Here is a 13,643-nt window from a genome sequence, read left to right as displayed (position 1 = left end):
TGAAATGTCTGTGTTCGGCTTTTCTTACTCCACTTACAGGCCTTTTCGCTGCTCGTACTATTACAGTGGTGTTGCTTTTAAACGTTTGTAATATTTCCATTTTTCTGTTTACGCAATGTTGAAAAAGTACAGTATTGGGGGTGGGGGGCACCTGATATTGCGCTGTCCGCATGTGACAGCCCATAGTTATAACTAGCAAACCTGCTAGACTTTCATGCTCCAAATCACACCTGGCTTCCCTACATGATCAGCATCGTTCTTCAAATGTTGATTTTTTCATGATGAGGTCTAAGCTTTCCTTCTTATGACTTCCATACAAACTGTATTTGTACATGCAGTACATTCTTGTCCATTCTTGACTTATAGTCCATGCTGTAGAAACCACAAGTTTACAATGACTGGTTCTTCTTCCAAACGGTTAGATCTTATAGCCCCCCAATAACCTATATATATATATATATATATATATATATATATATATATATATACACAACATGCCGTGCCATTATATGCAGACAGTGTATAATGCACATAAAACATGAGCAGCACAGCACAGCAGGTACTGAGGTAGTAAAGTGTAGAATATATGAATAAGATAAATAGGATGCAGACAGGTTAAAATGCTATGGGTAGGGGGGGTTTAGTTCAGTCTCTGTTGTTTACTGCTTGTGGGACAAAGCTAACACGGAACAGTGCACCTTGAGTGTATCTTGTGAAAAAAGCCCATGTGTGGGATGAGTGGGGTCCTTCGCAATGCCTTACGGGTGCAGCGTGTGGCGTGAATGTCAGTGACGGAGAGGATAGAGACCCCTACGATCTTCTCAGCTGTCCTCACTATTCACTGTAGGGTCTTGCAGTCTGAGGCATTGCAATTCCCAAACCAGGCATGTATAAAGCTTGGAAATTGGATTTAGCTGCGTTTTTTTTTTTTTCATAGCAAAAATGATATCAGCATCAGTGGCCATTTTTTTAATTAGCTGTGCTGATGTAAATGTGCAGAAGTGAGTGTGTCAATCTCTGCAGACCGCCCCGAAAAGCCAACGGCTAGGAGGGATTCCACCAGCATCTCTGCCTCATGGCTACCAGCACACCACGCATTCAGAAGCTCGAACGTGTCAAATCTAAATACACAGCCTGAGAGTCTCTGTTTATTCAAACCGTTTTTGGGACTGACATCCATGTGTCCTCATACTGCTCGCCCGTCAAACAAGGAGAGAATAAGCGAACTGTCATCGGCTCATCTAAGGTAAAACATGAGACACATCACAGGATGATTTGCTGCACTCTCTCTCCCTCTCCTTCTTTCGCCCTCCCCTTCACCTGATTTGCTCATTCTTTTTCACTTCCTGTGCCTTTGCAACACTCACAATGTCCAAACTTTTGCACAGTTTTAAAAAAGTATTAAGTGGCATGCAAATCATTTTTACCCTTTCAAATTATCAAAAAAAAAAGGGAAAGGGCCCTATAAGCTTTATAGGTTTGGGCACACTACATGATGAGCACTTAGTAACAACCCCTTTGGCTAGTATTACATCCCTTTGAAGATCTTTCCACAGATTTTCAATGATGTTTAGGTTATGGGTCATTGAGGGTCACCTTGGCTTGCCCCTCTTGTGGTGGTCTCATGTGGAGTCCCATGTAAGACGTGTTTAGGATCATTGTCCTGTTGTAGATGCCATAGACTATGTGGTGCTTACTACCATAATTTACTGGTATTTAACTGAAGACATTTTTCCCTAAACCAGCGAAATGTTCACCATGCCACTGGCTCCATCACAAACCCCAAAGCAAGATCGCTCCACTTAACAGTTGGAGAGGTGTTCTCTTCATGCTTTTGCTCATTGCAGCTCGTTGCAACTACATCTTTCACTTAATCAGTCCACAGGGCTTCTTTCCAAAAGGCACTCGGCTTGTTTAGATGTTACCCCTGAAAGGTTGGGAAAGTGTCGCTGCACAGTAGAACAGTGCACCACCACTTCTGAGTCTTTCATATCAAATCGTAACTACTTTCTAGTAGTTATTTGCTTTCTAGCAATTCTATGAGCAGGTTCTCTTAGAATGTCCTTTTCATCTTCCAGACCTCAGCTTGACCCCCACCATTTCTGTTAACTGGCATTTTTCATATTACATACCGAGAAGACGAGTGGCTCAAATGCTTTGTATCTTTTTATAGCTTCTCTTGCTTCGTGGATATTAGTCATTTTATTTACAGAGTGCTAGTCGGCTGATGGCTGCTGACTGTTGGGACAAGAATTGACAAGGAGTCTGAAAATTTCATAAAACTTTGGAATTTGCCTCACCTGACCTTCTCTAACCATGACTGTAAACAGGCCATTCCTCTAACATTCCTCATTATGGTTTCAGACTAAATCTGACAAATCTTGGGGTGGCAAACTCATTCATGATGCTCCTAAACTGCCTAAAACTTTGACAAGAATGTCCTGTCTTTGGGTTTAGGCCAAAAACAAAATAGCACTCCCAGCTAGAAATGTCAGATTATAGCCCACAGTTCTGTCACAGACAGATCTGTAACTAATTACAGGTGTGGTCTGATTACACAATGTGTTCTGCCACAAGAGGGCGTACATGTGCTCAGCCTCTGCCCTATAAAAAGATCAATTCGACAAACTGCCTGCCATCCAGGCTGTTCTGACCAAGCCCACCATCGCTTTTGTTTGTAGTGGTGCCGTGAACGAGGAACCTGGACTGCTACGGACTGGTACAGTATTATCTTTAGCTAACGAATCCAGGTTCCGCTTGAGAACCGATGGTGGTTCGAGCATGAGTATGGAGGCCTCATGGTAAGCTCTTCTATCCTGCCTATCCTGCCTGTGGAGTGACACGCCGCCCCAACTGCTGGTGTGATGATCTGGGGAGCCATCGCATGCGACAGTCCGTTAGTGAGACCCGGGACACTTATAGGATAATGCTCACCTGCACACAGCAAGGGTTTCCCAGGAATGTCCTCCACCAGACTGCAACACTACTTTGGCCTGTCCGGAGCAGTTATGGGATCAGCTGGGCCACCAGCAACCTATGCCATACCCTCGAACCTCTATCTCATCTTGTACCCAGGCTAGAGGCGGCCCAGCAGGGTACTAGAGCCTCCTTTCAGCTGTACAGTATACGTGCAGTAATAGATATACAGCTCAGCATGACTCAAGTTTCAAAGTTGAAGCTTTTATTCAGTAATATTTGAGATGGCATTACAGTAAACCGTTAGACCTGTTAAACACCATTATGCAATGACACTCACCACCACTGTTAAGGCCTTGCCCAGCCTACTGTAATCTCAGCTAGCACCCCTGTACATGGATAAGGCCAATCCGCTTGTGTTGTACCTCTGTGTGCTCACTTGTACTTGAGCATATCTCCATTGCAAATGGTCTAGAGTGGGGGAACGTGGGCTTTGGGACGTTCCCCCTCTGCTGTACACAGTGGTTGGTGGTCGTGTATGTAAAACAGAGCAAACACAGCTCCGATGGCTTTGTGTGCTGAAGTCTGTGAGTCTGAATTGCCTGCAAACACTGGAATACCCAAACGCAGGCTGCTTTTAGAAGCAACGAACGACACCAGAGGCCAGAGTAGATGTGCGTGAAAAATACTTTACTTCATATTCTAATGCAAATACACAACACATCCGATATATTTACAGCCCACCAGGACGGGTGTGTCGTCATCTGGGGGCACACACGCCACATGTCACCACACCAATATATACAAAGTAAATACAAAAAGTGCTTGATGTGTTACTAAGTAAGTACTGCGCGTTATTTTATGATTATATATATCTATAACTTTGTGCATATATATATATATGGTTTGGGTTCATGGCTTCACACCACCGAGATGTTGTCCACTGCGCAGCCGCACTTCTCCACGATCATGTTGGGGAACTCGGCCACCTCTATCTCGGTGTAGTCGCCCTTCTTCACCAGGTACATCATGGGCAGAGGAGCGCTCTCGGCCACGGCGCACCTCCTCTCCCCGTAGCCGTAGCTCCGCTCGGGCTGCCGGCAGCCTCCCCCGCAGCGGAACGCCTGGTAGCCGGCCGGCTCGATGATCCAGTACTGCGTCCAGGTGAGCGCGCGGAAGTTGATGAAGAACTCCTCCCTGCAGCACAGACCCTCAGCCTTGCCCACCGCACAGTCCCCGTTAGACCTGCAGAGAAACACACACACACACACACAGCACATTAACATTAATACCAGTGTATCTTATACGAATTCTGGGACAGAATCTAAAAAAAATAAAAATAAAATAAAAATAATAAATAAACAAACAACTAAATAAATATATACTTTTTTTTTACAAATTATTGGCATTGAAAAATGTCGTTTAATTAAAGAAAATAATTCATTGATGAATAAATATTTTTATGATTTATATATATAATTATAAAACGTTAATAAATATACCAATTATTATATTTACTTTTTAATTTATTTATTTTTAATGATTATAATTTAATTTTACGAATGAATTATTATTTCACTGTATATAAAATAACGTTTTGAAGTACTTTTTTGCAGTATAGATAAATAAACACATAATATAATATAATATAATATAACATAATATAATATAATATAATATAACATAATATAATATAATATAATATAATATAATATAATATAATATAATGTGTTAACACTTACCCATATTCTTCGAGGTTAAGTGTGTAGAGCACCAGCTCGGGTTTGCCCAGTGTGTTATCGCTGGGGTCCTGGCCGGTGAAGTGTACAGTTTTGGCCATCTCAGCCGCGTAGCTGCCCGGCCTCTCCCCCTCGATCCACACCTCCAGATGCATGGGGGTCTTCTGCTGGCTCTTGGACCAATAGTGCACAGCCTGCGTCACATCAAAGCTCTTCCATCCGGTCTCGTGAATAGGAATCAACCTAATGGAGGCGATGAACGAGGGACCGTTAGAGCGACCGTTAGAGCTGCTGCACTCGTGAAAAGCAGGTCTGATCATCACCATATGGCTTCAGGCCTTACCTTGAGTCCACCAGGGAGGTCCTGTTCCCGCCGTTCTGCAGCACCTCCACCCAGTAGATGCTGACCCGCGCGTTGTTCACCGGGCGCTGGCCCTTCCTCTCGGGCATGGAGCGCTTGTGGGGCGCTTTCTTGTACAGCTTCAGCTCGGCCATGGTCACCTCGCTGTTCTCCGGGATCCTCGTGTCCATCTCAAACACCACCCGTTGTCTTGTCGTGTCAGAGTACACAAACTCACCCGAGATATCTGAGGACAATCAGAAAGACAGCAGTCGGTTTAGCAGCCGGTCATACTGGAGGATGACGAACCAGGGCTCCAACACCAGACAGCTGGTGGAGAAAGTAAAGAAGGAGATGTAGCTACCTGCATTGCCAGGGATGCCCCGGAGGATGCCCGCCAGGCTGGGCAGCGAGCGGCGCCTCCTCTTGTTGTGGAGCTTCAGCAGGTTCAGGTATTTGGTCTTGATGTGCGCCGGGACCACGAGGTTCTCCACGTCCCGCTTGTGGATCCTCGGCACTTCGCTGAGCCCTAGCTGCTTCAGCATGGCTCCTTTCATGTCTTCGTGGGTGAAGCCCTCGGTCAACGCGAGCAAGAGCGCGCACAGAAGCAGGCACGAGGCCATGGCAGCTCAAACCCTGGAGAAGAAGACCAGACCAGAAGCGCTGCAGATCTAAACGTCCAGCGGCTGCGCAGCTGCAGATGTGGAGCTGTAGAGGTTCTGAGCTTGCAAGAAAAGTGCAACCTCTGAAGCTGGAGGAGATCTGCAGTTGTCCTGTTCACAGTGTGAAATGCTGTGCCTTTGACAGGGACCCCAGTGCTTATATCCCCCCAACCCCCGGGCTGTTCGCACGTTGACACTGGGAGGGGGCGGGTGGCGGGTGTGTGTGTGTGTGTGTGTGTGGGGAGAGGGGGGGGGGTGACATCAGAGCAAAGGTGCGACATGAAAAGCCACATTTCATCAGAAACATGAAGACAAACTGCTCAGCTTCAAACCTAGGCATTCACTTATGAATTTGCCTGTAATGGTCTTCAAATGACCAGTTGGATTTTTAGTGGGCAGCAAGACAGCAGACAAACTGGGCTCAGTTTGAAATCAGGAATGCAGTCCTGTAATCTGGGGCCATTGTAAGGCTATTTCCTTCAACATGTGCACCTGTAACACAACGTCTTAGTGGACGAAAGTCTAATACACATAAATCCAAGTCAAATATTAAAGTCTCATACAATAATAATCATAAAAAACCTCAGTAGAAGTCTGACTGAGATATGCCAGGTCTTCTAGAAGTAACACCAGCAGGCATAGTAGACACTAGTCTCATGATAATGAAATCCAATCAGTAGAAATGTCGAAAACAAATGGTACATCAAATATGTCCATAAGATAATTAGCCTTCGGTAGCAGTCGTCCACGGAATCCCCTTTCCTTTCATACAGGCCTGTGCCGTTTAAATGAAGGCTTCCTTATGCATATGCATATGCACATTCCTCCAAACATCACATTAACCGTTATGTGTCCATATGGCCCATGTTTATGAATGGGCCTCCAGCCATAGTAAACCCGGGTACGTTCCCTCTCACCCGGCCTGCCTGCGTGTGTGTTGCTGTACTGCCCTTGTTCCTGGAGCGTACATTCCCCTGGACACTGTAAAACATTCCTAGTCTGGGCTGAGGTAGCTCATAATTCCATCGGCCAGCTTTGACCGCATGGCGTATGTCTTTTTGGGGGGGGGGGGCAAGGGGGAGGCAATGGGATGTTTATTCCAAGACTACCACCCCTGCTCCTACATCCCCAGATTAAAATTATTAGCCAAACAGACAGTTAATCCGGGGAGGCCGAGCGGATGTGGATTGGAGAGCTCTTCACAGGTTGGTGATCATCTGATTCCATTGCCAAATTTGCCGTGCCTTGTTTGGTCACACAAACATAAGAAGAGGGGCTGGTGGCACTGAAGGGCCACTGTCTGAGTTTGTGTATTGGCCCCTCTATTTGCTCTAAGATGTCAGACAGACCGAGGGAGCCCACAGGAAGGCCGGGGACTTTTCCTGTGAGCTGAAGAGGAACGAATGGAGTGCAAATATAGACGCAAGACCAGCAGCTGACTCTATACAACTTGGAAGCAGACTTTATTTATATTCAAGGCACACCCTTTGCACATTTTAATGGATGGATTTTCAGGGGATTAGTGATTAGTGGTTCGAGATACTTGGGGGACAACAGCCACACGGGGTCTATGCAGCATAGCCCTACATTTGCAGTAGCTACAGTAGCCTATACAGAGGGCCTATATACGTAGGCCATAAGCCTGTATATGTATAATAATAATAATAATAATAATAATAATAATAAAGGAATCAAATACAGCAGCAAATTTCTGGTGAATTCTGACAATAACACCCCATGCACCCAACAGGCCTAGCTCCTTTCTTTCCTCCAGTCTGTTCTGCACAATACACACACAGCACACACACACACACCGCAGTAAATTAGAGGCTTGAAGCCGTGTGTGATATGTGTCAGTCTTCTCCCCTTCCCTTGTCAATTATGTAGAGCCCCTTTGGTCAATACAGAGAACTTCTAATTCTCGCGGATGCCATAGCTCTTAATCAAAGGGTCGAGGGAATCGCCAATCCACAAAACACGTGCTAATTAACACCTTCGCATAAGAAGCCTCGTCCTATTTAAGCGCCCTCTCCGCCTCTTTTTGGATAGAGCAAACAGCGAAACACGGGCTGTGCTTTCTTCCTTCAGCAGTTAGCAAACACATGGACTTATTTCTGGACCGAAACGACTTCGTAGGGACGTTACAGGAGAGAGAGAGAGAGAGAGAGAGAGAAATAGACGTCCATACGCTCCTGAGCAGCAAGACCGGAGGCACTGAACCCTCACTTCCTGCGCCTGCGCGTTCAGACTCTTTATCTGATATTGCATATTTTGGCATTAACAGGCATGATTAGCACCTTATTAGCCGGCGCTTATTGGATCTGAGTGCGTTTGAAGGCAGTCATTTGAGGCAGAGTCAGACTGAGCTCAGTTAAGGTCAGCGTGGAGAGAGCCTTTACTACGTGAATGGGAAGGGGTGTGGGCGGGGCTGGGAGGTCAGGGCCCTCAGGCTTTCTACAGACTATATATATATACACGAATTGGGCAGCCCTGGTCAAGCGTGCTGTTCATTTTCTCAGGGTGAATAACGTCTCATCCTCTACATAGACACACTGCAGCTGTTTTTATTATTATTATTATTATTATTATTATTATTATTTTTTACATAATTATATTATCAAAATGCATATGTTATTATTCTTTGTATCATATGGTATTGTATTGTATTGTCCTGCTGGCACAGATGTGCATGTGCATACATACACACACACACACACACATGTACAGAGCTTGTCTAAGCCCTGTAGAGAAGTATTGTCAATAGAAAAGGACTCTGAATCTGAAGCAGATAAGCATCTACCTATTGGCACCATGCCTAGTGCTAGAGGCATGGGCTAGAAGTATAAAGCCCCCCAGTATTGATCTGTGGAGCAGTGGAAGAACGGTGCTCTCTGGAATGATGGTTGGTGCTCCATCCACTACTTCTAGGATTAGTTAAGGGGTTTAGGATGAGGTGGGGTGGTGAGCATCCAACATCCTGACCTATATTGACGCTCTGGTTGTTGAATGCAATCAGATCCTCACAGCAATGCTCCTCCAAAATCTAGTAGAAAGCCTTCTTCTCTAGACAGTAGATACACAGTTACTCCAACAAAAGCAGGACAAACTCATTCTTTAATACCATTGAGTTTGGAAGAAACAATGAATGAGCAGGTGTCCTGATATTTTTGGCCATGCAGTGTATATTGACTTACTAAGTGCTATGTCGGGAACGCCTGTACGCCTCCTTCATCTAATCAGCCGATCCTGCGGCAGCAGTGCAATGCATAAAGTCATGTAGATGCATAAGATGGACGTGGCATGATGATCGTTGATGCCAGGCAGGCTGCTTTGGATATTTATAGAACTGCTGATCACCGGGGATTTTCAGCACAACAGTGTCTGGAGGAAAGGAAAAAAAAAACAATGAGTAGCAGTTCTGCAGACAGACGTGCCTTATCAGGGTCAGTGGAGAATGGCCAGACTGGTTGGAGCTGACAGAAAGGCTGCAGTAACCGTGGTGAGCAGAAACACATCTCAGAATGCACAACACCTCCAACCTTGAGGCTGATGGGCTACAACAGCATGTCTGGTGTCAACTAAGAACAGAAAGCTGAGGCAGCAGTGGGCACAGGCTCACCACAACTGCACGGTTGAAGATGGTAGCCTGGTCTGCTGAGTCTCCACTTCTGCTAAGCCACTCAGATGGTAGGGTCGGATATTTCTTGCCGACAGTGTGAATCTATGGACCCGACCTGATGGAGGTGTTGTAATGATATGGGGATTTTTTTTCCTGCACACTTTGGGCCTGTTAATATCAATCCTTGCTTGCATGCCACAGCTTGTTTAAGTACTATTGCTGAACATGTGCATCCCTCCATGACCACAATTTCCCATTTTCTAATGGCTGCGTCCAGCCATTAGATAATGCCCTAGGTCACTCAGCAAAAGTCTCTCAAACTGGTTTCATGCACATGACAATGACTTCAGTGTCCTTCTATGATGGCTAGACGACTGACTGTGTTCCTGGTATGCAGTGGTCAGTACCTACAAATGATGCTGTCCAAGGAAGTGGTGTCATCTATTATTTACTGATATGCATGGACGGTAAAGGCTAGCCCGTCCAGTTCAATCCCACATAAGAAGTAATAGAACTGCCAATAGAACAGGACTCTCTGGAGCAGATACACATCAATCTGCTAGCACCATGCCTAATGCCAGGCGTGGGCTATAGAGGGCTACTAAGCCCCCCAGTATTGAACTGTGGAGCAGTGGAAGAACTGTGCTCTCTGGATGGTGGTGCTCCATCTAGTACTTTTGGGATGAGTTGGGGTGAGTTGGGGATGAGGTGGGGTGGTGAGCATCCAACATCCTGACCTCATGAACACTCTTGTTGCTGAATGCAATCAGATCCTCACAGCAATGCTCCTCCAAAATATAATAGAAAGCCTTCTTCCTTAGACAGTAGAGACACCGTTACTCCAACAAAAGCAGGACAAACTCCAGGCTGCTGTTTAGGCCGCACTGTATGACTCTGCACACCAGATGGCGCACGAGCTCATTTTTCATACAGACTTGCAGGATAGGACGTTTAATCAGAGCACATGTCTATTAGAAAAAACAAGCAAATACTCATTACTCACATAAAATGTTTTTATGTTTTATTAATACAGGCACTGAGTGTTTGCTCATGTCTTATATAAAAAAATAAGTAAGATGAGAAGTAATATATATTTTGTAATATTTTCATGTGAATTGCTCTGTGCAAGTGGTGTGCAGTGCTAGTCGTTTCGCTCATCCTCCCAATATAAAGAGAGAGGGTCTGTTTGTCTTAATAATATGAAGGATCGTATTCATTATGTGAGGTATCCTCACATAATCAGGTGGATATGATGTGAGGATCTGTCCGCGTGCGGTAGATGAATCGTATGAACCGATTCTTGATGAATGAAATTATCCCTCCCATCACTGCTCGCAGATCCCATTCACACTATCCCCCCCCCCCCAATCCCTCTGACGCCGGTGTGTGTATGTTTGTATGTAGCCTGCGTGTGCGTGCGTGTGTGTGTGTGTGTCGGTCGCCATGATGAGCTCGGATTTCGCCTGCAGCACAGAAGCTACAGGAGAGAGAGAGAGAGAGAGAGAGAGAGAGAGAGAGAGAGAGAGAGAGACGGGAGGGGGAGAGGCAGGGAAAGGCTCAGCAGAATGACATGAACAAGGAGGCGTTTTCTTTTCCTCCCAATTTGCAGCAGAACTTTACTCAGCCAGCAGAAACGAACACACACTCCCCAAAACACACACATACACACACACACTCGCCGCTTTTCGACATGAAGACGTGTCGAGAGGGAGCTGCTGCTTTGTGAGGAGCGCCTTTTAAAGGGAGGTAAAAAAAAAAAAAAATCGAGCTGGCTAAGCCTTTTCGCCCTCTCGTTTCGCAGTCGTCCTCCCAGAGGAGGGGCGTACGGGCTTTTGTAGCATTGCAGATCCAGCGCTGATGCGTTTTCTGGAGGTTACCGCATGATGGATAACCGCCCGCATGAACCACCGAGGACGGCGCTTCAGCACAGTGTTCGGGCCGGGCGGTAATGTCCTTGAGGAAGGAGCCGGAGGAGAGCGACAGAAACACGAAAAGGAGGCACCGAGCTTTACGTCAGATCCACCGGCCAGGGCAGGGTCGGCTCGGCGGCGGCAGCAGCAGCAGCGGCGGCGGCGGCGGCAGCAGCAGCGGCTCTTAGCGAGCTGTGTTTACTCCGGTGCCGAGAGCTGAGGTAGAGCCTGCCATGTTTTGTGTGACACCGAGCCTCCAACCGTCATTTCGAGGCTTTTTTCGAGGAGGGCCATGACTGACCCGTTTTACCTGCCTTGAGCCTGCCCGTAAGTAAGTAAGCGTTTGTTAATGGTGAAGCTCCCTCTCGTGTGTTGAGCACTGCTGGAAATAACAGACCTCGACCGTCTCCGCGACACAAGCAAGCAGCGAAGTTTGGAGCCATGTCCGGGGAGGTTCGCTTGAAGAAGCTGGAGAAGCTGATTTTGGATGGCCCCTCTCAGTCCAACGGCCAGAGCCTCAGTGTGGAGACCCTGCTGGATATCCTGGTCTGCCTTTACGATGAGTGCAACAGCTCTCCTCTCAGGAGGGAGAAGAACGTCCTGGAGTTCCTCGACTGGGGTGAGATTCATTTGCCTGCCTCTCATGCGCTGTTTGAGGTCTTCAGAAATGTCAGCTGAGCAGCACAGACCTGCAAGGACAGGCTCAATTGCCGAGACCGGTCTGTGCTAACGTTAGCATTTTTAACTGGGGGGTTTATGGATGACAACAGACTGCAGTCGTGTGATTCTGTACTGAGCAATGTAGCTAATGACACTCCAGTATTACCTAGTTATTTACTGAGGGAAATGGTGTAGTTCGCTGTTTAATACATGAGGGACACTGTAGTGTAGCTAGCATAGGCCCTGTAGTGAGATTATTATTGTATAGGCTGCTACACTTTACTACAGTGAAGTACACTGTAGCACACCATAGTGTTTTGCCATGTGGTATTGATACTAATTAGTATCACTGTGTGTGTGTGTATATGTATATATATATATATATATATATATATATATATATATATATATATAATATATAATGCATAATATCACAGTATGGGAGTTACTGTGTCCAGAGATTCGCTCATCCACACTTACAAACCTCATTTTTTTTTTTTTTTTTGCTTAAAATTTCAACATTGTAATCATTAATCAGACAGAAAGCACATTTCCAGAAATGAAACCCACAGTTTTTAAATAAATAAATAAATAATAAAAAAAAACACCCAGAGCACCCAGAAATGGACACACTGCAGTTATTTTATGAATATTCTATCACGGATACGACGTTCATCCGTCATCATCATCAAGGATATTCCAGTGTGTTGATATTTCACAGTATGTCGGCCGAAGACATAGGCTATTCATCACCCAGCACTAGTTTAATCGCTCCAGTCTCACTTTCCCTGTCAACAGGAGCAATGAAGCGATCCTCCTAATTGGTACGACGCAGGTAAATCAGCAGCCTTTATTGGCGTTGAGGGGCGCGTATTGCTGCAGTAACATGTTGGGTTACATTGTTAGGGAGATGTGTAAGACCCCACCTGAGACCACGCAAGTCAGATCTTTCAGAGTCTGAAAAAGAAGAACAACAACAACAGAAGAAGTGAAGGATGACCTCACCGCCGGACTGGTTTGTGCACGAATGTGGAATGCAGCCGGCTCACCTTATCCAAGCTTGCTGTTGTAGGCCAACTGCAGGCGAGCTTGAGGTAGACGGTTTGTTTCCCAGCAGACAGAAGTTTCCACTGCCCGGTGCTGTCTGATAAATATGTGTCTCGCCTTAATGCATTTGAAAGTCTCGTAGCGGTATGTGTTATCGCCTTGAACTGTCAAACGTCTGATGTTAGGGTTCGACACATGCAGGCGTGTGGATGACGTGACTGCCTATGTGTCAAGACTAATGAAGCTACATGCTGTTTGGGGTTATTTCTCGTGACTCTAGTTCACCAGCCTAATTCGAAGGTGTGTGTGGTGTTGGGTAGGTCTTGTAGTGTGGGGGCTGTGATGAACGAAGGACAGCTAAGGGAAGAAAATCAGTGGAATCTGTTGTGTGTGAGGTCTAAGACTTAAGAGGTCAAGCTGTCCTATTGGATATGCTTCCTAGCAAAAGTTTATGGAAAGTGGAAGTGCAAATCCTAATTATATCAACTTGAGGAGCCATTGGCTTATCCCCAACCTGTGGAGCACTGTGGCACCACCACTGTACAATCATCCCATATGTATTGTGTAAGTAGGAGCGCTCTGCATGGTCATATTGGAAAGTGACCGGATTCTGCTAAGCCCACTGTTGACCAGGTACAGACATCATTATGGAGGCCATCTGACAGGACACTGGTGTAAAGGTTCCTCTTCAACACAAGGTTCAGGACATCCTTGAGAAGGTGTGCGTGCATGCGCGTGTGTGTGTGTGTG

The 13,643-nt window shown here is 45.9% G+C and overlaps 2 protein-coding genes across 7 annotated transcripts in view; one reads left to right on the top strand and one right to left on the bottom strand.

Moving 5' to 3' along the window:
* Nucleotides 1–3,836: 3,836 nt before the first annotated feature.
* Nucleotides 3,837–5,624, bottom strand: lft1 (lefty1). The gene is made up of 4 exons (XM_072695988.1): nt 5,360–5,624; nt 4,999–5,242; nt 4,659–4,898; nt 3,837–4,161 (listed from the first exon to the last, which is right to left on the bottom strand). The coding sequence occupies exons 1-4, from the start codon at nt 5,616–5,618 to the stop codon at nt 3,837–3,839; spliced, it is 1,068 nt and encodes a 355-aa protein (XP_072552089.1). The 5' UTR covers nt 5,619–5,624.
* Nucleotides 5,625–10,800: 5,176 nt separating this feature from the next.
* Nucleotides 10,801–13,643, top strand: part of cdc42bpab (CDC42 binding protein kinase alpha (DMPK-like) b) — a 75,049-nt gene continuing 72,206 nt past the window's right edge. For all 6 annotated transcript variants that reach the window (XM_072681186.1, XM_072681178.1, XM_072681154.1 and 3 more), the window contains exon 1: nt 10,801–11,805. In XM_072681186.1, coding sequence (XP_072537287.1) covers nt 11,628–11,805 — 178 coding nt within the window. In that variant the 5' untranslated portion in view covers nt 10,801–11,627. The remainder of the gene's footprint in view (nt 11,806–13,643) is intronic.

Source organism: Salminus brasiliensis, chromosome 1 (assembly GCF_030463535.1).
Source record: "Salminus brasiliensis chromosome 1, fSalBra1.hap2, whole genome shotgun sequence".
Lineage (NCBI taxonomy): Eukaryota > Metazoa > Chordata > Actinopteri > Characiformes > Bryconidae > Salminus > Salminus brasiliensis.
The sequence above is the reverse complement of the archived record's forward strand: the minus strand, read 5'-3'. Positions and strand labels throughout refer to the sequence as shown.